General features: G+C 52.4%; 7 protein-coding genes across 7 annotated transcripts; 5 read left to right on the top strand and 2 right to left on the bottom strand.

Annotated features, from left to right (window-relative positions):
• Positions 1-878: 878 nt before the first annotated feature.
• On the top strand, positions 879-3041 carry btgC (putative glucan endo-1,3-beta-glucosidase btgC; the record flags this gene model as incomplete). Its single annotated transcript, XM_037327887.1, has 1 exon — positions 879-3041. The coding sequence occupies one exon, from the start codon at positions 879-881 to the stop codon at positions 3039-3041; it is 2163 nt and encodes a 720-aa protein (XP_037174551.1).
• A 1935-nt stretch (positions 3042-4976) lies between these two features.
• On the bottom strand, positions 4977-6902 carry het-6-4 (Heterokaryon incompatibility protein 6, OR allele; the record flags this gene model as incomplete). The annotated part of the gene is made up of 1 exon (XM_037327886.1): positions 4977-6902. The coding sequence occupies one exon, from the start codon at positions 6900-6902 to the stop codon at positions 4977-4979; it is 1926 nt and encodes a 641-aa protein (XP_037174010.1).
• A 1433-nt stretch (positions 6903-8335) lies between these two features.
• On the top strand, positions 8336-12943 carry easA (Nonribosomal peptide synthetase easA; the record flags this gene model as incomplete). Its single annotated transcript, XM_037327885.1, has 6 exons — positions 8336-8771; positions 8861-9528; positions 9579-10357; positions 10501-10987; positions 11058-11382; positions 11445-12943. The coding sequence occupies 6 exons, from the start codon at positions 8336-8338 to the stop codon at positions 12941-12943; spliced, it is 4194 nt and encodes a 1397-aa protein (XP_037174552.1).
• Positions 12944-14440: 1497 nt separating this feature from the next.
• On the top strand, positions 14441-15725 carry och1-0-1 (Initiation-specific alpha-1,6-mannosyltransferase; the record flags this gene model as incomplete). The annotated part of the gene is made up of 2 exons (XM_037327884.1): positions 14441-14832; positions 15041-15725. The coding sequence occupies 2 exons, from the start codon at positions 14441-14443 to the stop codon at positions 15723-15725; spliced, it is 1077 nt and encodes a 358-aa protein (XP_037173648.1).
• A 1651-nt stretch (positions 15726-17376) lies between these two features.
• On the top strand, positions 17377-17940 carry CGCA056_v012639 (uncharacterized protein; the record flags this gene model as incomplete). Its single annotated transcript, XM_037327883.1, has 1 exon — positions 17377-17940. The coding sequence occupies one exon, from the start codon at positions 17377-17379 to the stop codon at positions 17938-17940; it is 564 nt and encodes a 187-aa protein (XP_037174312.1).
• Positions 17941-20174: 2234 nt separating this feature from the next.
• CGCA056_v012638 (uncharacterized protein) lies at positions 20175-21000 on the bottom strand (the record flags this gene model as incomplete). Its single annotated transcript, XM_037327882.1, is given in 3 exon segments — positions 20175-20608; positions 20666-20925; positions 20945-21000. The coding sequence occupies 3 exon segments, from the start codon at positions 20998-21000 to the stop codon at positions 20175-20177; spliced, it is 750 nt and encodes a 249-aa protein (XP_037174313.1).
• Positions 21001-21901: 901 nt separating this feature from the next.
• On the top strand, positions 21902-24054 carry atnN-1 (Aspercryptin biosynthesis cluster-specific transcription regulator atnN; the record flags this gene model as incomplete). The annotated part of the gene is made up of 3 exons (XM_037327881.1): positions 21902-22074; positions 22191-23938; positions 24008-24054. 3 exons carry the CDS (start codon positions 21902-21904, stop codon positions 24052-24054), a joined length of 1968 nt encoding a protein of 655 aa, XP_037173624.1.
• Between the last annotated feature and the right edge of the window lie 729 nt (positions 24055-24783).

Below are 24783 nucleotides of genomic sequence, written 5' to 3'. Positions count from 1 at the left end.
CCAGGAAGCCGCACAGAAGACGCAAAAATACGAACTGCTGACCCGGCGCCGCCTCGGGCGAAACACCGTAATACGTAGTCCGGTCCATTAGTCTCACCCATACCGAGTACCTGCGCCTTAACTCAGTCCGTGGCTGCCACTCGTCTTCCACACCCACAGCGCAGCCCAGCAGCAGCGCAACACTGCACACAGCACTCGTTCCAACCTCGACAAGCTCCTCTCCCACCTGCGCCTCTTCGAATCGATTGCCATACGTCTGGCTCATCGCAATAGGGGCTCCAAGACAAGACATCACTGCCCCAAATTGTCTCTTATGGTGTGGCCTGCAATCCATCTGTCGCCCTTCGTCGACCGCCCGGCTTGCTCGTCGCCTACCCTCACCTACACGACCACGCAAACAACTGCTGTCTGGTACGACCGCCCGCTGTCAAAATCCCCGAGCATTGCACTTGGCGGACGCGACTAGCTTGCCTCGTCCGCCTCCCTCTTGCCTCGAGTCACCGGGCGACCTGCGGTGCACGGAGGTTAGTGATCTTGTTTTTGCTCCTGCCGCTTCCTTTCCTCTGGCATCCCTCTCCATCTGGTCTTGTCTCGGTCGCATGCACAGCTGCGTGCACTGGAATGATCAGACGAATTGTCAACATACGCCGCCCGCAGCCAGAACCGCGCTCACAATTAAATCAGTCCTCGATCCAAGACCTCTGAAATTGCATCCGCATTCCGTCTCGTCGCACGCTGCCGTTCTCTCCCCTCCAACCCATCTTTTCAACGTCGAATCCGCTCCGCTTCCGTCCACCAACTCCATCCGGAGACGACGCTTGGCTTCCAACCCACGAGGGTTGCGGGACGTTTGCCATCTTTCCTTTACTCACTGAAACATGCCTCGATACGACTACGACGACGGCAGCGCCGAGCGCGAGCCTCTCGATAATTCCTACCGGCCTCATCCGCGCTCTCCTTACCCCCCGGAACAGTACCACGACCAGCAGCAACAGTACTATAACGGCCCGCCCCCGAACTACCAGTCGCAACAGGACTTGAGGGCACAACAGCACCCAGCCGGCCACCCAGATTCCAACTTTGGTCGAGTGAGAGAGGGGCGCAGAAACGATCGCCAAGGTGTCCCCCAGGCCGCCGTAGGAGCTGTCGGAGGTGCAGCTGCTGGTGCCCACATGGCTTCACCACAGGTTCCAAACCACCGCGACTGGGCACCCGCCCAACAGAGTAATCTTAACCCAAATGTCACTCCTGGCGCCGACAACTTCAGCGAGAACGCGTCAGGGGGTATGTCGGGTATTGCTTACAGCGTCGCCGAGCGTAATGCGAGGGAAAGCGGCGCGGATGCTATACGAAATGTCGGGCAAGCACAGCCTCCACGAGGCCAGTACCCCAACGCTCCTCCGTCAGCTTATAACCAACCACGCGGCGACGCCTATGAAATGAGCAACGCTCCTCGCCCGTACGCCCACAGCGACCGCACATCTCACTCCAGCCTGACTGCCCTTGGCGCTTCCGGAGCATCACCCTCAAGATTATCGCCGTCATCAACACCCTACGGCTACGACTACTACAACGACCATCCTTACTACCAGAGGAACGCAGACCACCTCGGCGTTGTTGACCCCAACTCAATAGCAGACGACGGTGACGACGGCTTGGAATACGGCCGTAGCCGCAGCGGACGCAACTCAATGCTCAGCCTTTCGAACAACAGCGAACGCACAGGCAACAGCCGGGCGGGAGCGGCTGCAGCGGCAGGCGCCGGTGCAGGTGCTGCAACCGCTCTCATGGCTGGTGCCGGCAGGACAGGAAATGCCAACGGGTACTATGACCCCGTCAAAGGCTCTCCGATGGGCAGTAACAATAACCTTGGCGGCGAGAAGCCGCAATCGGAGTGGGTCAAGTCAAACAACAGTCACAGGAAGAGGTGGAAGTGGTGTATCATCATCGTGGTCATTCTCGTCATTGCTGGTGCCATTGCCGGCGGCACCGCTGGTTGGCTACTGTCCAGGAACAATCGGAACAGCGACAGCAGCAGTAACGGGCAGTCGGCATCCGACGACACCAACTCCAACGGCGACCTGAGCATCAGCAGCAAAGAGATCCAGGCTCTTATGAACAACAAGAACTTGCACAAGGTCTTTCCCGGCATGGACTACACCCCGATTAACACCCAGTACCCGGATTGCCTCCACAACCCCCCTTCGCAGAACAACGTCACACGCGACGTCGCAGTCCTCAGCCAGTTGACCAACACGATTCGCCTGTACGGAACCGATTGCAACCAGACCCAGATGCTCATCCACTCGATCAAGCAGTTGAAGATGGAGGACACGATCAAGATCTGGATGGGTGTATGGCAGGATGGAAACGACACGACCAACGCCCGCCAACTGTCGCAAATGTGGGACATTCTCGACGAGTACGGTGACAAGCATTTCGAGGGTGTCATTGTCGCCAACGAGATTCTGTTCAGAAAGGAAATGACGGAATCAGCCTTGGGAACTCTGCTAAGTGAAGTGCGGACCAACTTGACCGCCAAGAGCTTGAGCCTGCCGGTTGCCACATCTGACCTTGGTGACGATTGGACATCATCGTTGGCATCCAAGAGCGACTATATTATGGCCAACATTCATCCCTTTTTCGCCGGAGTGAATGCCAAGGACGCCGCCATGTGGACGTATGCCTTCTGGGAGAATCAGGCTAGCGGCTTCTTCAAATCCGACACGAAGAAGAACGTCATCGCCGAGGTCGGCTGGCCTAGTAAGGGCGGCACTAACTGCGGCAATGGCCAGGCTACGGGCTGCCCTGACGCGTCAGTCGCCGGCGTCGATGAGATGAACGAGTTGCTTGACAAGTGGGTGTGTCCTGCTTTGACTAACGGCACCAACTACTTCTGGTTCTCCGCCTTTGACGAGCCATGGAAGATCAAGTTCAACGAGAAGAACAAGGAGTGGGAAGACCAGTGGGGTCTCATGGATGTCGACCGCAACCTCAAGCCGGGTGTCATCATCCCCGACTGCGGCGGCAAGACCGTTTAGACGAAAAGCCAGTCACGAAGTTTTGATTTATGGGTTGGACGAGACAAGCGGGCCTGCCTCTCGTTCGCTGCTTGGCAATACGCAGCGATGTACATGACGGAGTAATCATGGAGTTAGGGTTAAAGCATGCCTGGATTGAACGCCAGGGCAGCATGTATGATGTGTGATACCGTAAATAGTCACCTTCCGGTAATGGTTCGGATGGCTTCCAGTGTGTCGTTAGTATTTTACCGACCAAATAGATTAGTTTCATCATTAAGATTTTGTCTCGTGCCATTGTACATCCCCACGTGCCGTAATCATTTCACTGCAGCTCATACACGTACAACACACTCTCCCCCTCCTCCGGCGCAAAGTACAACCTCACCCGGCCGTTGACAAGAGCTACGTCCATCGGGTTCTTGGTCATCAAAACCCCCTGCGCTTCCGTCCTCTCCATGAACGGCACCTCCCATAGAGGCACCATGGTCTCCGTGTCCACGATGGCCAGCCCGCCGACCTCGATGCCGCCCGCCAGCGTCGCGATGCCCGAGCAGAGCATCACCTCGTGTTTCCCGTGGTCCCCCAGGTACCTGCAGTCCTGGTAGTCGATCCAGTACGACGGATTGATGATCTCCTTTGAGAGATGGGCGGCGGCGGCGGTTGGGGTGACGAGGGGGTGTTGTCTGTCCTCCTGCTGCTGGTACGCCACGTTTTCCGCTGAGGATGATAAGTCCCATGTCGAAGCCTTGCGACCGCCCCAGTTTAGGGTCGTGAGGGTGCCGACGCCGTTGTGCACGATGCCGCCCTGGTGGTCTCCCACCGCGAACATCCTTTCCAGCTCCAGCTTGGCGGGGTCGATTCGGACTACGGTGCCGGTGGAGTTGGGGCGGTACTGCGAGAGCGTGGCCCAGATGTGGGTGCCGTCGTAGTCTATTCCGCCGTTGTGGTACTATACGCGTCAGTGCCCCTTCAGCGTGACCTGGCGGGGGAGGGGGTACCTCGATGTCGCCCTCTTTGGTGACGACCCAATCGCCCAATCTCTTCCCCCGCCCGTCGAATATGACAAAATGCGCGAAGCCAGCGCCGGGGGTGCGGTCTGTCCCGTCGCGCCACTCGCCGTCGGGGTATTTGGAGGTCGGGGCGGTGTACTCCCCCGCCGAGACCCAGAAGCGTTCTTCGTCGTCGGTGGCCGTGGGGGACGCGAGGCGGACGATGCCTTCTGGTTCCCAGAGGGGGCCTTCCAGGGGTATCTTTCTGATGAGCTTGAGGCGGGATAGGTTGGAGCGCGAGAGGGTTTTGAGGGCGGCGATGATGTGTTTGTCGTCTTCGGGGATCCGGGCGGGGAGCGGGGAGGGGGCGAGGGGGAGGGATGGGGAGGGACGGGTGATGTTGGGCATGGTGAGGGTGTGGGATGTGGATTGTACGGGGAGGAGGAGGGTGAGGGCTAGGAGGGGGGTGAGGTTCATGACAAGTTGTGAGGTGGAGTGATGGCGTGACTGTTCTGAGGACGTGCAAGCTAGGAGGTGTTGAGGGAGGGCTCAAGTGGCTTTAGACTGGTGTATTTGACGAATTTGAGAGATGAAGTGTCGTTGATTGCCCGCGGCAGGTTGAGTGTGAGTGTTCCGGACGGGCCGGGGAGGTGGTGTTCGGACGACGTTTGGGCCGCGTTCCCCGCGCCGTAGCGCGGCCCGGTTCGTCTGTAGACCCCACCAATGACAGATGCCGAGAACCACGTGCGTCAATCTCATGAATTTAGAGCAACCTCTTATTTACAACGCTGGTGAGATGTCTTTCATATACCACCGACTGCTCTAGACTACAGCACACGGGGTCTTCGCTTGAGCTTTGCTGGTGAGGGTCAGTGATGTCAAGCAGACGGCCATATGAGCGACCGGCTGCTCCAGGCAGCAAGAGAATCAGCTTTTCAGCGCATTACTTGCGATTAGGTCCGTTCTATATCAGCTGGATACGATCGAAAGCCCCCCCGTCAAGGTTTGTGAACCCATGTTCATGCCAAGTCATTGACCCAATGACTTCGTACTGATCGCTGGCATTTCGCTTGCGAATAATGAACGGTCTTTTCGCCGACGTGACACATATGACGTCACCAGATTGGCATGGTTCGTTGTCACTACATCTCCCAATATAGCCCTCTTTGGTGGAAAAGAAAAGACATTGCGTGAGTGTTCCGTACAAGTCCCTTACTCGCTCATTGTTTAGCCACCCTGCGCCATCAAACTCAGCCTCGCGGACCTTGACAAGAGTTTTGAAGTCGACATTCGCCAACACGGCTGACCAAAGGTATTCAGAGTCCACAGAACGACGAGACGACAATGGTCTAATGATCATGTCTTCGATTTCTTTGATGCGTTCGATGACTGCCAATTTTATGTCCTCAAATGCAGCAATGTATTTGTACGCCTTGGCAGGAAAAATAGTCTCACAGAAGTCGATTATATTCGCAGTGACGATGAGCACCTTACCATCGTCTGAAAGCTCCGGTGTTTGATCCGAGAACGGGCCGATTCGGGATCGAGAAGAGGAAAAGTAGAAGTCTGGCACCCAGGTAGGGGCTTCGGGCACTCGGTGCCCACAGGACGCGCCTTGTATGAAGGTATAGTCGCCGGTGTATTGAATAATGAGTTTGGTGATATCGGTGAAAACCTGTCCAGAGGGGCGGCTGTAATCCACAAGAGGGAGCCGCAATTCAGGAAACCGAGTATTCAAAACTTGCAGTAAACCGTAGAGCCCGTAGATACGGTCTTGCAGAATGGAAGACGTTTTCATGCTGGTAAGGTTCAAAAGCATCATAAGCATTGAACCAGCATTTTCATCCTTCAGGTCCCGGGACAAATGCGATTTCTGCGCCCATGATCTCATTTTCACTAAGTCATCCCATGAAAGCCCTTCACCAGAGTGCTTCATTTCTCTCGCGAGTCCATTGATCCAGTCAAGTGTCGCAGTGCAGACGAATCCATCAAAGGCGTGGGCAAAGATGGGGGATCTCTTTGTGAGCACAGCCTCCTGTACAGTCCAGATTCGAGTAAACCAAGGATGCCATTGAAATATTTTGAATAAATAATCAAATTCCGCTCTTGCATCTTCGGCGGTGGTGACTTCACTTTTGCCCAAGTCAGGCCAGGATGGCCTCTTGTGTGGCTGATAGTGAAAGAATCCCGTATGTAAATCGGTTTCATCAGGCCACCACATGTCGCAGGAAGACAACCAGATAATGACCCGCTCCGCTGCAGCATAGATTTGTCCTATACGTGGAATCTGTCGGTTCTTCTCCTTCTCGTCGTGCTGATTGATACAAATGGCATCAACCCAAATGAGGAAAGGTGGCGAGAGGATATTATCGGAGGGCATGCCTCGGAAGGCGATCAATGCGTCATAAAGATTAACTGTGACCGGAAGTAAAGTTCCGTTGACTTTTATCAATCGCATGTCTTTTGAGTCACCCCACACGTATGACAGTGCATGGTATCGTGGGTCTTCGCTGAGATAGACGGTGCGAAGCTGGCACTTTACCCTGCCCCCGCCAGGCTTGATGCGCAAAAGACGGATCTGAGTCCCCGAAAGAGAGTTGTAAGACATCTTGGCAACGGTCTTCACGGCACCCTGTCGTGGACTGCGACGTCTGTGCCGATAGGCGGTGTTCCGCGCCGCGGCTGCATGCCTCCTGCGCATATTGTCGACGGTGCGAAGCTGGCACTTTACCCTGGCCCCGCCAGGCTTGATGCGCAAAAGACGGATCTGAGTCCCCGAAAGAGAGTTGTCAGAAATCTTGGTAACGGTCTTCACAGCACCCTGTCGTGGACTGCCACGTCTGTGCCGATAGGCGATGTTCCGCGCCGCGGCTACATGCTTTCTGCGCATATTGTCGATGAGAGATAAATCGTGGAGGCGAAGGAGTGAAATGATGACTTGGCAGAACACGCGCCGCGGGGTTTCTCAGAAGAGGGGTTTCCCACTTATCTATGTGCGCAGTCAGCCAAGATCAGGCTGCGCTGCACACCAGGGCTGACTTCATTGGCTTGACTGCGCCGTACGAAGCCAAGTTTGCATAGCCACATGTGACTCGCTGCGGTCGTAGGCCAGTATGCACCCACTACCACGAGACATTTCAGGGGATGAGTATTCAAATAGGATAGAAATCATTGGATCGAAAGGCACATTTCAACCACATTTGATACTTCGTGAGGAAGCAGCGGCAAATGTAAATGACAACGTAGACAATTATTAAGCACCTTTTTTTCAAAATCAAATTAGAAATAAAAAGAAAAAAGCAAAAGCTTTCCTGAGCCTCGAGAAAAACAGCCTGAAAAAGTGATATTCAACCCAGAACTGAGGTTTCAAAACATATAAAATAGTGACAAAGATAGAGCCTACCAAGTAGAACCAGACCAGTTGGACTTTTGGCGGGAGCTCTTCATCGAAACCGGCAGCCTTCACACCACCCATTTTAGTAGGAAGACTTTTCATTGCATTCATGGTTGTGGGTATAGTCATTGGAAATGTAGACTGAATTATCTCGGGGTGTAACTGTCGCGGGTTCCGTGGATTCCGGTGTCGCAGAAACTGCACGACCAGATCTGCTTCAATCAGTATGTCAATCCAGATCCCGCCCCTGCATCCAAGCCTTCCCGTTCGCGTCGAATCCAACCCTTAGTACGTAGTCTGTGTAATACCTCTGCCAGTGTCCAGCTGATCCACGATAGCTTGAAGTCCTTCGCTGTAACCCTCGGCAGTCTGGGCCAGACCAGTCCCACTGCTAATTTGCTGAACTGGGGCCACTCTCAAGGATCCTTGTTTGCCAGATCGCTTGGCAAAGCTTGATTGCATCTCCTGTCGTTCGTACCCCATCTTGGAGACGTTCCCAGATCCCACTATCTGGCCTTGTCCATTTTCGATCGTGTAGATGGAGCTCCAAACCAGTAGCCCGAGTCAGACCTGACTAGCGGTGGACATTGACCCCAGACGGCACGAGTCTTCAGCGTGGGGAAGATGCCGAATCGAATTATATTGCTCCAAGAGACGTGATAGCCCTGACTCGCAAGCACATCTCGAAAATTCGTTCTTCCCTTTTGAGCACTGGGTCCACGAAAGTCGATGCGCGAGAGCGCCCTATTGGAGGACTGAGAGGCCGAAACCACGGAGCAATCCAGACGGGGCGTTCGGGGAGAGTCAGATCTTCTGCCATTAATACAGAGAAGAGTCGTCTTATTTAGATTGGGCTTGGATTAGGCTTCGTTCCTGAGTTTGTTGGTACTGCTTTCACCCTCGCAACTTGACCTTCTGCCAAGGGTATCATGGCATCGGACTTTGTGAAGACGTCCCTGCCTGATGGCGTTGTCAACGACGTTCTCAGCTTTTGCGCCAGGCACAATCTTAGCCAAGAAACATTCTTCATTACCGCATTGTCTTACACTATCGCCATCTACAATGCCGCTTCACTTGTCACAACGAGTGTAATTAGAGATGGCAAGAAGGACAAGATTGTAATAGAGTTTAACTCAGGAATGACGATCTTGGAAGCGTGCACAGCTTTACGTTACACAAAGATTTGCTCGGGCACAGATTCCGAGCACTCTCCTCACAGTTCCACACCAGGAGGCGAACTTCACGACGACCCAACCACGGTTCTGTTTGCTCAGAATGGGACTTTGGACCTCGATTCAGACATTGGTGAACAAGGAATCTTACCCGATATTGTGATTGATGGTCAATACCGCATCGATCTACACTGTATGTCAAACTGCTCGCAGTTCCCTGGCGACGCGCACTCGGAGATGCCCAATCAAATATCATGACTGACAGCTATTCACGATCCCTAGGTCTCCCTCGTTCTGTATCTGCTCTGTCAACTCATGCGTTTCTTGAGACTTTCACTACGATCATTGGACAGTTCGCAACCCTGCCTCACGACAGATTACTCGGCGAAGTCAACGTACTCGGCCCCTTGAACCACGAAAGACTTGAAAGCTGGAGCCCTCGCTACATCCCAGCTGTCGAGCGTTGTGCTCATGACTATGTCGACGAGCATGCAAACAACACTCCTTGGAAGGAGGCTGTGGTTGCTACTGAAGGGCCCACTTTCACATATTCTCAGCTCTCGACACTCTCCAGCAGGTTAGCGAAACACCTCATGAACAGTGGTATCAAGAGAGGGGACATTGTTCCGATTCTGTTCGAGAAGTCTTCCTTTGCAGTTTTGGCCATCGTCGCTATTCTCAAAGCGGGAGGTGCCTATGTTGGGTTCAGTGCCGAGACACCCATCAACTTTCTACGAGAATGTTCGTCCATTACGAACGCTCCGCTCATTATCACGAGTAATCGTCATCAGGACCTCGTTCTGAATGTTAGCTCCCGGGCGCTAGTACTGGACCAAGCATTCGTTGAGGCCCTGGAGAACTCAGCAGATGATGAGGGCTTCTCATCTCCCGCTCGTCCATCAGACCTGGCCTATCTGGTGTTTACATCAGGATCTACCGGTACCCCCAAGGTATGAAACATCACGTCTGCCAAAGATCCCGCTAATGCCTCAGCCAAAAGGCCGTCATGACGGAGCACAGAGCCTACGTCACGGACGCCCTCGCACAACAAAGGGCTGCTCTACTCAATCCTTCATCCCGAGTGCTTCACTTCGCCTCATACAATTTCGACGCCACCAACTTCGATGTGCTCACCACTCTCATTGCTGGCGGCACGATCTGCGTTCCTACCGAATTCGATCGCATCAACCGCCTCGCCGGAGCCATCAACGACCTCGGCGCCAACTTTCTCGGCGTCACAGCCACTCTCGCACAGATTCTCGACCCAGAAGATGTACCTGGTCTGAAAACCGTGATTCTATGCGGCGAAGCCAACAGTCCCGAAATCGTTGAGAAGTGGACTCGGTCTGGAGCGGATGTCATCAATGGCTACGGACCTTCGGAGGCGTCATGCGCATTCTCCTACAATATCTATACTCGCCAATCGGCGCGGGCTAACAACATTGGACGTGCACTCGATGGAGCTTGTTGGGGGTGGGTTGTCAACCCAGAGAACCACAATCAGCTACTGCCTATTGGGGCAAAGGGCGAGCTACTGATTCAAGGACCAACGCTGAGCAGGGGCTATCTGAATGAGCCAGAGAAAACTGCAAAGGTGTTCATTGAAAGCCCTGAGTGGTTACCAGGGAATGTCGCCATCAGCATGCAAAGGTTTTACAAGACAGGAGACCTTGTGCGACAACTCCCAGATCAGTCTTTCGAGGTGTTTGGGCGTATTGATACGCAAGTCAAGCTAAATGGCCAGCGCATTGAGCTTGGCGAGATTGAGTATAAAGTCGGGTGAGTTCTAGTCTTCAGAGATGCTTCTTCCACATCCTTGATCCTAAGGGGCGGGGAGAGTGATGGTTGGGGGTTAATCAGCGGCCTAGTCAACTGCTTGGGGTTGACTGCACAGTCGCGGTGGAGGCAGTACATTTGACCAGTGGAGAAGAAACTGCCTCGAAGGTTCTGATCGCATTCTACGCAAAAGATGTAGGAGGTACCCAAAAGGATGCTGCGCCGCTGGACATTGTCAACGATAGTGAGTCTGAGCTCATTGACGTCCAAAGCATCAAGAAGAAGCTTGCAAACGACCTCAAAGCCATTGCTATTCCCCAAGCTTTCATCCCACTTCTAAGGATGCCGGTCACTAGTCAAGGCAAACTAGACCGAAAGCGTCTGCAGAAAATTGGCAGTCAACTCGATAAGCTTAGGTTGGCTGCGGTCTCTGGAGTCACCGTATCTGTCAAGGATGAGCCTGCGATGAACGAGTTTGAGGCAATCGTCTGCCAGCTGTTCGCACGGTCACTCAACTTGAGCAAAGGTGAAATTGGTCGTCAATCAGATTTCTTTTCCATGGGTGGCGATTCCCTTAAAGCCATCAAATTGGTATCTCTGGCCAGGAAGCTGGGTTTCAGTGTCTCAGTACCGGTCAGTGGCGATACTCTTCCGTGCGCATTGAAGGCAGAATGTCAACTAATGTACCATACCTAACTCACAGGACATCCTTCAAAACCCAAGACTGTTCCAACTCGCCGAGTTTCTGTGCAAGTCCGCTGAGACTAATGAGTCAATGAGCTCGTATCAGCCATTCAGCAATATTGCAAACCAAATCACACTCGGCGAAATCCAAGAGAGCGCTAGAAAGGCGTCTGCCTCACACGAAATGGAAGACATGGTCCAGGCCACGGATCTTCAAGCGAGCTGCGTCGCGTTCTCTACTTTTAGTGAAGAGCGCCGCGGAATCAACTGGCTCATATGCGACTTTGACGAGCCTCGGGACGAGACAGCAGTTCATCGCATGTGTGAAACATTGACAGAAAGACGTAAGTGCATCTGCGAAGAAACCCACTATCTCAACTGTGTGAACGCGAGCTAATAGAGTCAGACTCCACTCTACGAACCTTTTTTGTGCCACACAAGCGAGCGCTGTATCAAGCTGTGTCGAAGTGTTTTCGTCCTCCAACGAGAACTCATCTGAAACTCGACAGCATTGAGAATGCCACCAATACGCTCACTGAGGCCGATTTCAGGGACAGACTCGTGAATATGACTTGTCCTCAGACAGCCTTTGAACTACTCTCCAGCCATGACGCCACCAAGATCCAGCGTCTGCTCATCCGCATTTCTGCAGCTCAATACGATGGCCACTCTGTGTCAATCTTGAGTCGCGAAATGAGGTCTCTCCTCAACGGATGCCAGCTTCCTGAGCTCAAAGGAAGCTATCAAGCATACCTTCATTATGCTCGGACAAACGAGCTGGACGAAGGCATTGAATACTGGACATCACTTCTTCATGGCGCGGAAATGACCCAACTTGTCACTCAGAAGGGTTCCAGTCATGACGTCCCATCAGGTCTGAACTTTGTGGATGGTGTGCTCGTGAGCATGATTGACAGTCAGTTGCTTGAGTCTTGTTGCATTGGCGACAGAAGCAGCAACACCTTCGGCGGTAACACCAAAGGTGCAGTTGTCAAAACGGCCTGGGCGCTCACTCTTTCTGAGCTGACTGGTAGAGACGATGTTGTGTTCGGCTCGACAGGCTGGGGCCGCAATCACTCCGTGGAGTTCGCAGAGGATGTGATGGGTTCATGCACTTCACACATCCCCACACGCCTACGAATCACCACGTCAGCCACTGGCAATAGTCCCAAAATCACATACGGAGATCTGGTCGAGCAACTACAGACGCAGCACGTAGCCTCTATGCGATACGAGAACATCGGGGCGAATACGATAGTTGAGAAGTGCACAGCCTGGAAGCGGTGGACGCGATTTTCGTCACTGCTGGTTTTCCAGGGGTTAGACATCGGAACTCCGCAGAATTGCAATGAAGATGGTGGAGTTGCTCCGACAATGAGGTTCACGGAGATCATGGACCCGGGCGATCGAGCGGACGTGATCGTTCACGTAGAGCCTTTCGGGGACCAGACGCGAGTCATGATGGCTGTCGCAAAAGCGTGTCTGCCCGAAGACGTGGCTGGCGTGATGATGTCGACATTTAAACAGTACTTGAAGCTCATCACTCAGTTTCCCGATCAGCCTGTTCCTCTGGATAAAGGCGACTGGTCCCCGTTGTTGCCAATTATCCGTGAGAGCGCCACAATTAGGCGAACTCTCGGTGTTGTAATCAACTCGCGGGCTGAGAATACTGTCAAAGAGGTTTGGATGAAGGTTCTTGATGTGGATGATGGCGAGTTCGGCATGATGAGGGAGGGTAGCAGGTCGTTCCTTGAGACCTGGGGCAATTCAGTGTCAGCGGCGGTTCTTGCTCATGAGTTCAGGTCAAGGGGCTTTGCAGTTTCCACGGAGGACATGTTGCGGCATCAGATGGCATTTGAGCAAATGCAGATGATTTCAATGATGATTGACGGAAAGCAACAGTAATCATTAAACCGCAGTCTCGCGCGCAATAGGCTATTCTTAGCATAATAGATATGATTGGCTGCTCTACAGTTCTTGGATTGCGTTTGAAGTTGACCAGCTGCTAATTTTCACCAAAGTCAGTTTGAATGCCCAGGCGAAAAAGTTCTCAACGCTGAACTTTATTGCGGCTGTGTAAAGGGCTGACTGACGTATCGATCAAGGATCCACCCAGTATGGGTCGCGAACTCCGAAGTGCGGCCCCACTTAAGGCCGTTCGCGGTGATTTGAACAGAGAAAAGAGCGATTCTTGCCTCGCCCCAAAATGCCCCGTCTGAACAGGATGCAGGGTCTTTGCAACTCAGATAAGGTTCTCTTGAGAACGCTCAACTCCGTGCCGGGGTGGACCACTCAAGATGTTGCAAAGTGCCGATTTTTTGGTACCGTTCCTTTTTCCTAGCTCACGGCAAATGGGCTCGTATTGGACTTCACTAGCCCATGCAGGGACAAGAGCACAAGAAGTTTTTGGCACTAATGCTGGGCGCAGCCGAAAAGAAAAAACGCCAAGCGACTGGTTCAGATGTCAGAGTAAGAAAAGGTACCCCCTTCAACGGATCATCTTCGTCCGGGTGCCAAGCAGTGTTGCGATGTGTGGCGTAGGCACATGGTCTCTGCTTACCCTTTTATTTTCTTTTGATCAACTGCATGAGGGAGGGCAGGCTCAGAAAGAGCAATTTAATTGGCTTTGAGGCGTATTTAATTGAACAGAATGAGACGGACGTGTGGGATGGGATGCCCTGCGGTTGATATTACTGTGGTGTTATCCAGAAACATGCATGTCTCGTTCGGCTCCAGCAGATTGGCTGCCGATATGGGTGTCGTTGAGACAAGGATGATCAGTGACAAGCATTATTAGAGTAAAACCAAGTTCAAGGATTGTAACGTGCGTACAGGCATAGATGCCGACTGACAGCCTTAGCAGAACCAGGAACACGGTGTCATCCGTCCATCGAATGAACCCATCCGTGCCATCCCCAACCTAGCGTGCACTCTACTACCAGCCAACACGAAAGGTCGAAGAACCCACGCACATGGGGTGATTGAGGCTAGCCTGCCCTATCCGTCATGTCCCAGAATAATGTCTCCGGTGCCCAGGGAGGGAGAACTTCCCGTGCAAGGCGATCCCGCCCTGCCAGCCTCTCCATGTTGTGCCTGAGCTTCCGTGTTCTGGACCCAAATTGGCTTGCGGAGCTGACGGATGTCTTAAGTGCCCACACTGATCTTCCAATCGAGGGATGACCCGCCCTGTACGGGCGTGAGAAGTCTCTCATCCCTCCCTTTGCGGCTAGTCTTGCCAATTCGCCGCTTGCGAAATGTTCTCTGCCGGCGCTGCCTCGACTCGTACGCTGTCTTGCGTGATACAATATGTACTGATCTGCCCCTCGGCAGCGCCCCCAAGGCCTCTTTCCCGTCCTGTTCGTCGTCCTGCTTGCTCTTTCTCCCCAGTCAGCCGCCTCGAAGATGACGATGTACATGAGCGAGAAGCCTGAGCTGGCGGTCCGCAGGCCACTGCGGGAGCGGTTCCTACACCAGATCTCTCGGCTCCGATACCGAACATGCGCACTCACGGGCCTCATCCTAATCCTCATCTCGACATTTTGGTTGTACGGCAACAGCGGACCGAACGGCCTCCGATTTCCATTCAGCGCCGATATGTTCTCCGTGGAGCACACAACATGGATTGACAACTCAACACGATCCGACTGGGTCAAGCCGCGCCCAGGCCATATTATTCCTCCCAAGATCTGGCAGATCATGCTTCCGAAGAACTGGAAAGACAAATACCCTGTCAACAACCCCGACAAGCTGAAGGAAACAGCATCATGGTTGGCCATGAACACCGACTACGCCTAGTAAGTAATCTCTAGCTCTTTCCCTCTACGGTTTTCGGGGGTGTTTGTTTCCTTGCAGAGCTTTCTGTGGTCCTTGGCACCTTCCAAGCTGGGGGAACGCAACGTCGTTTCTTTGTCCAAACATAACAGACGTCATCAACTCTATTCCTAGAGGGCAACAGCTCTTGTCTATACCGCAAAGAGATGAAGCTAACCTCACATTGTGTAGTACCCTAGTTGGCGGGAAGGGCGGCAAAGAATTCGTCCAGCGCCGCTTCGGAGACCAATCCAAGATCCTGCAAACGTACATCAACATGCCTAACGTCGGCATGAAGTCCGATATGCTTCGATACCTGCTCCTCGACGTCGAGGGCGGGGTGTACACCGATACCGATACCCTCGCCTTGAAGCCCGTAGACACATGGGTTCCGCGTAACATGAGAAATGCAACCCGGCTGATTGTCGGTATCGAGTTTGATCAGCGCGATGGTCCCGCTTGGGCAGATATTCCCCATCCACTTCAGTTCTGTCAATGGACTATTGCGGCAGCTCCAGGACATCCCATCTTTAAGAAGATGACAAACAGGGTGGTTGAATCTGTCGAGGATCTGGTTCGGCAGCACGGTGTTAAGGAAAGTCAGCTGAAGCCAACTAGCTTCGAAGTCATGAACTCTACTGGACCTGCGGCTTGGACAGACGTTGTGTATGAGCACCTGCAGACCATCGAACCTAGCCTGACCGACATTCGAAACCTATCATATATGACAAAGCCGACGTTATACGGCGATGTCTTGGTTCTTCCTATCGACGGATTCGGGATGGGACAACTGCATTCTGACAGTACACATGACGGAACCATTCCTGATGATGCCTTCGTTCAGCACTTGTTTGGTGGTTCCTGGAGAGATCAGTGACAACTGATCCGCACGTTAATGGAAAGGCGGAGTTTGTTTTGGGAAAGGCGATCGGCGCTGGTTTTCTTCACGAACTTCTCATTGTTAATGGTCTTCTAAGATCGGCTTTATGGATACCCACGATGATAGCTATAACATAATTCCTTCACCTGCATACGATTCATGGCTCCAAAGCTTACTATGGAGCCAAGTGCTCGCCACGCTGTCGGTGGAACATGACGCAAAGGGCAAGTGCATCAAAACGGTAGCGACACCCTGACTGTACCGGAAGGATTGATTGCCACCTCCACACTATGTCAGCATGCTGTAGATCCTGTACGGCCCCTTTGAATCGCAGGTGCTGCCTTGGTAAGGGGTCCTCCGAAAACCTGTGGCACGAGCCGGACACGTACTTGTTGTAGCACGAAATGACACAGCCGAACAGGACTAGAGTACTGCCATCTTGATCGGGCGAAACAATGCTACTCATCATTTGCCATTGTGTCACGGGTAGATGATACGGCCAATGATCAATCTCCTCATGTCTTGAAGTTGTTTTCCGAGCCAGATTCAGCTATCTCCATGCTGAGAAAACATCCACCCTGGCTGGCTGCGGGAAATCCTGCATCAGGAGCTTCGCCGTAGTGCACAGAGGACCGCAATATGTTGAGTATCGGGATTGACCTTTGACAACCAGGCAATGTCGCTCTCAATTGCAGCTTCGCACTCGCATTCGCTTCTACAACACTGTTACACTGGAACGTACATTGACTTGAGCAAGTGTACAGTGCTTCTTACATCAGAAGCTAGCGCTCAAGCAGTGTCCGCAGATTGCATCAATCTGATCTAGCATATGTACTGGGCCAACCATGATATGAGATTATGAACCCGTAGTCTGATAATGAATCCTGTGGAAGTACACTGAGTACCTTGAGAACCTCGAAACGGCCTCCGAACAGTCAATCATGCACAGAATGACATTTTACATAGAGCTCCAAACCCCCTTTAACTTCGATCCCAGGCCTGCTCGCAAGAAGTAACAGATGCAGAAGGATCTCACGCGGTCTCGTTACCCGTCGTTCTAAATCGCTCGTGGTCGTGGTTAGATAGTTGATTTACAGGTATTCGGGGTAGAAACACGCAAGAAAGTCAATAAGTGCGTATCAGCATTCAGTCTCGATGACATCCAGGTCAAGCAGGCTCCAACCCCAAGACGCTGTCAACATCCACATTTTGTAACACAAGAGGAATTCTTGTCCAACGATGACAGGAACATCTATAGTCGTTGCATCCTGCTTTAGACCGATTGATCGCATCACGATAGTAGGCTGAACTCCCGGGCAACTACGGTGCCCGAAAGGATTGAAGGATTTCCACTGGAGCATGACTACTGGTTAGACTAGGGTGGTAATACATTACAATAGTGACACTACGTTATCTAGACGAGAGCTATCTAAACGGACAGAACATCTTGTAAGTTGGCCTGACAATACAGACTTCAACTTCCACGCGACCGGTAGTATACATATGTCGCTTCAATCGTCCTCACTGCGCCCTCTCCCTCTAGTCGTCAACTCAGCAGTCCTGAGCCTTAACCATAATTGAATCTACAAGAGAAAAGACCTAATTAAATCCTTGAACCATCCTTCGACCCCTACGACAACTTTTCATCATGAAGTTCTCCAACACCCTTCAAGCTTTCACCCTTGCCATTGCTGGCCTTGTCCAGGCACTTCCCGATGGCTGGTACGAAGGAACCACGCTTTCGAATGGCACTATGGAAGCCAAGCCTCTCGGTGCCAGCGACTCCAAGCTCTTCACCATCGAGCCGTCCGCGGACTGGGAGAACTCCATCAGCGAGCGCAGCGTCGATGGTGGTGAACCTACTTCTCGTCTTGGTAGACGATCCACCTCCTGCTGGGGCTCAGCTCTGGACCGAGCCGGCACCGATGCCGCCGTCTCGGCTTGGAAGAACAAGGTCGGACCAACTGGGGCCTATGCTCTCCGGTCTGGCAGCAATCCCAAGGCCATCTGGTTCATCCGAAGAGGAGTAAAAGTCTACTACTGCATCAACGCGCCCAACAGCAGCGGAAGTCTTGATCTTGTTGACATCAACCACGCTCTCAAGCAGATGGACACTGCGTGCCCTCGATACACTGCTGGATACTTCCGGTGGGACGGATCCGTGGAGATCTTTGGCAAGGCAGCAGAGAATGTTCCCATTTGCCGAGGTTAAGACTCAAAGACGATTCAGGAGGCTTAGTTTTGGTTGTGTTGTTGAACATTGCGACGAAAATGGCGAAGGGGTTTCAGTTCTTGTCTGTCGCTCCTGATGTTATGAATCTGGCCGGATTGGCCGTGGTTAGAGGAGATTGTTGAGGCAGCTGTTTCTTTACGCAAACGCAGTCCCTACCTACATACATATGAAACTAAAACTTGACGTCAAGCCATCTGTATCTTCCAATCTTGCGTCTTCTTTATGATTAATACAAAAGTGAGGAAGAAACTTCTGCTCGATTAAGTGGGAGTAATTCACGGGGCGCATTATCTTGACTGGTCAAAATCACGGTCTGTGCTAAATTCCAACGTGCCGAGGGCCACGATGAACACCTACTATCTAATAAAACCCCCGTGTAATCTATATCGAGAGAAGCCAAGTTCTAGCCTCAACACTTGGACTTTGGCTTGCATCGTGTATTTACTTTTGCTGTCCGGGCGGAATATCTAGACCTGTTCTGGCGGGGACTGATCCCGGTCGTGCCCATTGTTCTTTTGGTCATGGTGCCCAATAATTCCTCTGAATTGCTGAATCGCTGAGTTTTAGAGGATTCAGGTCCGACTCAATGTCTATAGGTAATACCCAGGAAAGAACCTTATATCACGCACTATGGGACGCAACTAAGGAATAATTGCCATGACATATTGCATAGCATGTCATGAGCTACATCTATCAAAAGTTCGAAAAACATAGGTTGCAAATTAATCTTAACCCAGATAACGGTCGCATACTAGTTTCCAGGCATTGCGTTACAGCCTGAACTAGGAGACCGACTCGACTTACCTTAGAAAGAAAGGTTTGAAGCTAGGTAATTGTCCGCCATTCTGACTCCTCTAAGTCGATTCATATGTTGCTAGCATCGAAAAACAATCTTTTCAGTGATTAAATTCAGGCCTCTCGGCATGCTGTGCAGAATATTACGCTTCCTTTTCGGACCGAGGCTCCCATTACTTGTGACGAGTAAGCATATGCGCCCATACGGCTGACATACAGGCTGTCTACGGTGTCATGTTTCAACGCCAATTAATCTCAGAGCAGCAGTGTAATTGATACGTGTCCACGTCATATTACATAAGGATTTGAAGGGCAGTGTCGAATATGAGGTGTCTGATTGTGTGGTGATGATGGACAAGTATTGAGTCTTTCGACGTGAGTGGCTCAATTTGTGTACAGAACCAACCGGCCGAGCCAACTGCCGGCTGACGTTATGCAGAGGTTGTGCACGGGACAGCTGCTTGCATCAAGTCGTCTAAGCGAACTCGCCAAGGGGCTGACGATGCATCTAAGCAGGATAACAAGCCTCGGGGTCCTGATTCCCGTCCGTTTGCCTGGGATCGCCCCATTTTTGTCGGGTTGTCGGTGGGCGAACTCTCCGTCCCGTCTGGAACTGTTCGCTTCAGTTGGTGACACCGTGGTTGGACCAGCCTGCAGCGCCAAGCATGGCTCACGATGAATCATCCGCGCTAGCAAGGGCTGATGCATGTTTTGGTTGACAATGACTAGGATCATCCCAGCCACGGCGTTGTGCACGAGCCTGTCATCCTCCACTTGAAGAAGGGTCCGGAATGAGCTGCCGACTGAGAGAATGAGGGGTGATATGTCGCTGACAGACGCTTCTTTTGTATGTTGCTGTGATGGAATGACGATGGATGAGCCATTGAGCACCACATTGAGCCATTATGTTGAAGTTAGACATCACCTCCCAAAAGTGGTGATTTCGTATTTCGTGCCGCATCTCGGTGGCCACGGGATTGGTTTCGTGAGCGATTGTCGCTTACTGCCGTAATTCAGCTTGCTGAATGAGCCATCTTGGGTCATGCTGAGCCACCAAGGAAAGAAGATCGCGAAGTCATAGAAAGATAGATTTAAATAGCTTCCACCATCGTAGAGTCTCTTGGCAATGAAGAAATGAGTTCAAGTTAAACCCAGCCTTAACGACAAGAAGCCATGAGAAGTGCGTGGTACATCACAATGATGAAGAGATAGGCAAGTTGACAATTAACCAAACATTCCATTCATTAGCTGCTACATGATGACAACACCGGAAGATGACTGAACACAAAACTCTTTCGCACCACAGGATGCGAGTCCATGGGTCCATTTCCAGCCGACATCGTCTGACAAACACCAGCGCTTCCTTCATATGACTCATTCCCAACGGAGGCGAAAAGACACAAAGGCTGACCATCCAGCTACGGCTTAGTTTCCTTGCGCATGACGCTCCTGAGAGCCTCGGTCTCTGCCTCCTGACGCGCGAGACGAAGACGGAGTTCGTCGCGTTCGCGCGTCATGTCCTCCAACATCTTCTCGAGGTCCGAGATGCGATCAACCTTCTTCTGGCGATACTTGCGTGCGGCGATGGTGTTTCGCTGCCGACGCAGGATCTTGTCGGTGTGGGGGGTCGATATCTCTTGGCCTTGGCCGTCAGAGTTGGGCGAGGAACGGTGAGATGATGGGGCCCCCGGCGCAGCAGTGTATACTGACATGTCCAGGGGTGGAGGCTGATTAGGACTGTTGTTGTTCGAGCTGTCACTGGAGCCGAAGAGAGGATCCAGGTGAGGAGGAAGGAGGCTATCCGGGAAGGTGTCGAAGAGGGTGGGTGGTGTAGTGTCAATGTAGGGGAATGCTACATTTATGTTTAGCTTGAGGCCAATTGAAGGAGTCACGGAATGAGTCAACTCACATTGGTCAATTGAGCTGTCGAGGGGACTGGCACTGACGTGAGGCGTCGCAGTAGCGGCAGACGTCCACGGCAGAGTGTCCCAAGGTGTCGGATCAAGAAAATAGGTAAGGCTCGGATCGGTGTGGACGGATTCAGGTCCGAAGAGCCCAAAATCCGCACCCGGGAGACCAGCGGTCGCCAACGGTTGTTGTTGATACTGAAGATCGTGAATGAAGCCGGTCTCGCCGGGGAGATTGCAATTATCCGCTGCCCATGGCAGACTGTTGGTGAGGTTGCCACCAGAATCTGGCGATCTGGCGGCAGGCGGCCGATGCTGATGCTGCGGCGGCCGGCATTGTTGCAGAGTGTAGGGGCCCCGTTAACTAGGGGCCAGAAGTTGGCGTTTTTGAAACGGAGGGAGTTGAGGGTCTCGACTTGCGAGATAGGTTGATTGTCCTGAGCAAGGAGGAGGAAATCGAGGCAAGACGAGCGCGGGGATGGGAATTATTAAAGGAACTTTGGCTTTAGCGGTAAACCAGTGATCGGCGGGGAACTGTTATCATCCTTGCGGGTTTACGGCGGCCGCATTCTGCTGACTGCAGGATAGAACGCTAAACTCTTGTTGGCTAATGATTGTACGGAAGTACATGGCGCAGTCTGTCTGACCTGTGGCAGTACTTTGTTGGAGGCGGACGGACTTTTTCGAGTCATGTGGAGTTCATCTTGCAGTTAAGAGAGTCCCATTCTCATTCTAACCCAGTTCAGCCACATCTGGCATAAAGTATGCATCAATACCCCTTGATCGTTCAAGCCGAGATTGATCCCTGCGCCCCATGATCACTGCTCGAAATACTGCCTACGCGACCTTCAGGTCAGGAAAAGAGCTGACAGGTTCACTTTTGCCTTGATGACAAACGTGTTTGCTTCATCCATCGACTCTGTGCCTCATTGAGAGCATCACCTTTTGCCAGAAACAAGCAGCTGAGCATACTACGAATTTGATAGCGCCCTACACATCACCGGCGGATCTCGACCAAATCAGCCCACTTCCAGGAGACGCTGCAGAGCCCGTAAATCTACCTATCCGTAAACCGGCACGCCCTCTGACGTTGCTCCTTCAGAGACCCCTTGCCAAGTGCTCATCTGCGGCTCACCTTTTGCATGGGTCGGGCCCAACGCGGAGACATAGCGACCGACCGACCGGAAATCTTTCCAATCCCTCTCATTTGAGTTACCCTCGGACAATCCCACCATCAGATGGATCCAGCACATCTTGCAGATACGGCGTCGACATCGCCGAGAAGCGCTGCCAGCCAGGCCGGCTCACTCGAAAGCGATAACAACAGCAACGGTAGACTATCTGTCGCTCACCGCCCCAGACACACCCGCACCAGCACGCCTAAAGTGAGGACAGGCTGTGTGACCTGTGAGTACCAAAAGCCCCGCTCGCGTATGCTGCACTCCGCTCACCCTCAGCAGGCAAGTGAGTTTTACAAGACGCCTAAGTGGCCGATCCCAGGCTGTTATCTAACATTAACCCTTCTAGAAAACGGCACATCAAATGCGATGAGGCAAAGCCACATTGCATGAACTGCCTGAAAACTCGTGGCGTATGCGATGGGTACGTCGTCAAGCCACGGAAGGCGAGGGGCAGGCCCACCGCTCAACCACAACGACTCAACCCTCCCTCACCACGTCGTGTCAACCAGCGTGTGCTGCCAAGAGAACCAGACATGAACTCCCTGGACTTTGAGAACGATAGAGACAGCGTTTACTTTGAAGACTGGAACGACCTTGTCCAGGTTTCCCTCGGCGGTGCGCCCTTCTCCCGTACCAAGCTCTGGAACGAGATGATGCCGCAACTCAGCAGGCAGAACCCGGCGCTACGACATGCGGCCATCAGTATCGGCGCCATGAGCAGGGCGCTGTCGCAAAAAGGGAACTACGTCGTCGCGAGGAACTTCAACAACATCGCCGACCTTCTTCAGAGCCAGCACTATCAGAGCGCTATCGTTCATTACTGCCAAGCTCTTCGACTGCAAGCTCACGCCGACTTCCAAACAGCAAGCATCCAGGAAGCAGTCCTGTTGTCCATACTGTTTGTTTCTTTTGAGGCCCTCCGCGGAAATCGGCATTCGGCGCTGCAGCACGTGAGATATGGTTTCGTGCTATTACAGGAACTGCTTATGAGTGAGGATGCGGACGCGCGTATCTGGAATCTCGCCCCCGACCCGCGACAACTCATCACGGAGGTCTTAGACCTGTACAACCACCTCGACGTACAGAGTCGCACCGTCCTAGCCGGCAACGTAAAGACCAGTCGGTCACCGGCCTATGAGCTCATTAGAGGCCTCAAGGCCCGCGGCCACACTATTGAGACGTACAACATGCAGATCCAACGCTACACAGACCCGGGAGAAGGCAGAAAAAATATGCCAGAGATCTTCTACGATGCCGAGCAGGCGTACACCTGGTGGCAGGTGTGTCAGCGGCGAATCGCGAAACTCGGTCCGTTATTGCTCAGCGTCATCGACGATCTCAAGTTAGATGAGATAACAGACGAGAAGGGGATCGACGAACTCCTTGTGATCATGCAAGACCGCCCAGAGCTGCTTGCATATTGTGAGAAGTCCATGGGGCACTTGCAACAATGGCGAGCATCTTTCGAGCCTCTTTACAACAGGACTCTGTCAGACAGTTCCATCAGTCGGAGAGAGTATCTCAAGATCTTGCATCTGCGGATGCACTACTTGATCATGTTCATCTACAGCTTCTTCCCCAAATATGCAGATGAGGCGACCATCTCCAGCATGACACCGCACTGCCGGGAGATCAATGAAGTAATCGAGATATTGCTGCGCGAACAAGAGAAAGATATCAAATCGCCGGCGAACCTCTTCTCTATGGAGTTTGGCATCGCATGGCAACTCACCATTGTCGCCATGACCTGCCGCGATCCACTGGTAAGAGAGAGCGCGACACGAATTCTCGAAAAGTACCCCAGACGGGAAGGATTGTGGGATAGCCAAGCCTTTCTTGCCGTTCTTCTCAAGAATCGTGACCTTGAAAGGGACAATGCCAAGGAAGGCACGGCAGCGGAGCAATGGAGACGCCTATGCAGACGCGAGTTCATATTTGAGGATGCGGGAGAGACCATTATTTTCCGTTCGTTGAAGAAGAACCACACCACTGGGGAATGGGACCTGGTGGAAGAGACGGCTGATTTCAGAGGTGAGGTGGAGGGCTTGGTATGGAAAGAGAGGCCTTTGAGCGGGCAAGGTTTTATCATGACCGGTATGAATTGATCGGCGCAGTAGCCATGTTAGGCTTTGGAAGTGAGACATACTAATGTTCTCACAATAGTGGCAGGAGATCCCGTGAAGGAACCAACTTCGCTCTGCCATTTGTAGGCAATGTTCTGTTTTCAATCGATACCCAAATTTCTTCGGTCAAAGATACTGTGGGACTTGGTACAATAGTGCTGAGTTGTCTTCTAACATGATGCGAGCGATGAGACTGGCCCGAGCCAGAGTCAAGTGCCTCTTAACACATCTCATTCGCGTCTTGGCATCAGGAATATCCACAGTCAACAGAGACTAACGTAACATGGTCTGTGTTATGTTCCATTTCACTCCTTCCAATGCCTTCCTAATCACCTCCTTGAGAACGAAGACGGATCGGTGGGACGGTTGACCTGGAGATATCCGCCTTCCATCTTCAGTCTTGTAGAGGCGGACATGATTTGATCTCCATTATCGAAGTTTGCCAACGATCCGGAGGTGACCAACGGCGCATATCCATCGAATCCATGGCGAAAGCTTGCGTGGGGAACAGCGGCCGCTTTGGTTTCTTGCCTGTCATGTTGCTCGCAGGGCGTGCCTTGATTGACATGAAAGTTGGTATCTTGTTGAAAGTCCTTCTCATTATTGAAGAGGACGGTGATTGCAATAGACATTCCGATGACTTGGCGGGGCTCGTGAACGATACGGCGCGGATTCGTTTGCCTTGAAGTTGCAGAAACTCGGGCAGGACTTAGTATGATGGCGGGGAGTGTCAAGAAAAAGAAATCGGCAAGGGAGGGGAGCGATACGTGCCTCAATATGAATTGCTGTTCAGGAGCAACCACCCCCATGTTCAGA

This window comes from Colletotrichum aenigma (assembly GCF_013390185.1).
Source record: "Colletotrichum aenigma strain Cg56 chromosome Unknown KSG_Cg56_contig08, whole genome shotgun sequence".
NCBI lineage: Eukaryota > Fungi > Ascomycota > Sordariomycetes > Glomerellales > Glomerellaceae > Colletotrichum > Colletotrichum aenigma.
Note: the sequence above shows the minus strand (reverse complement) of the source record. Positions and strands in the feature narration are given on the sequence as shown.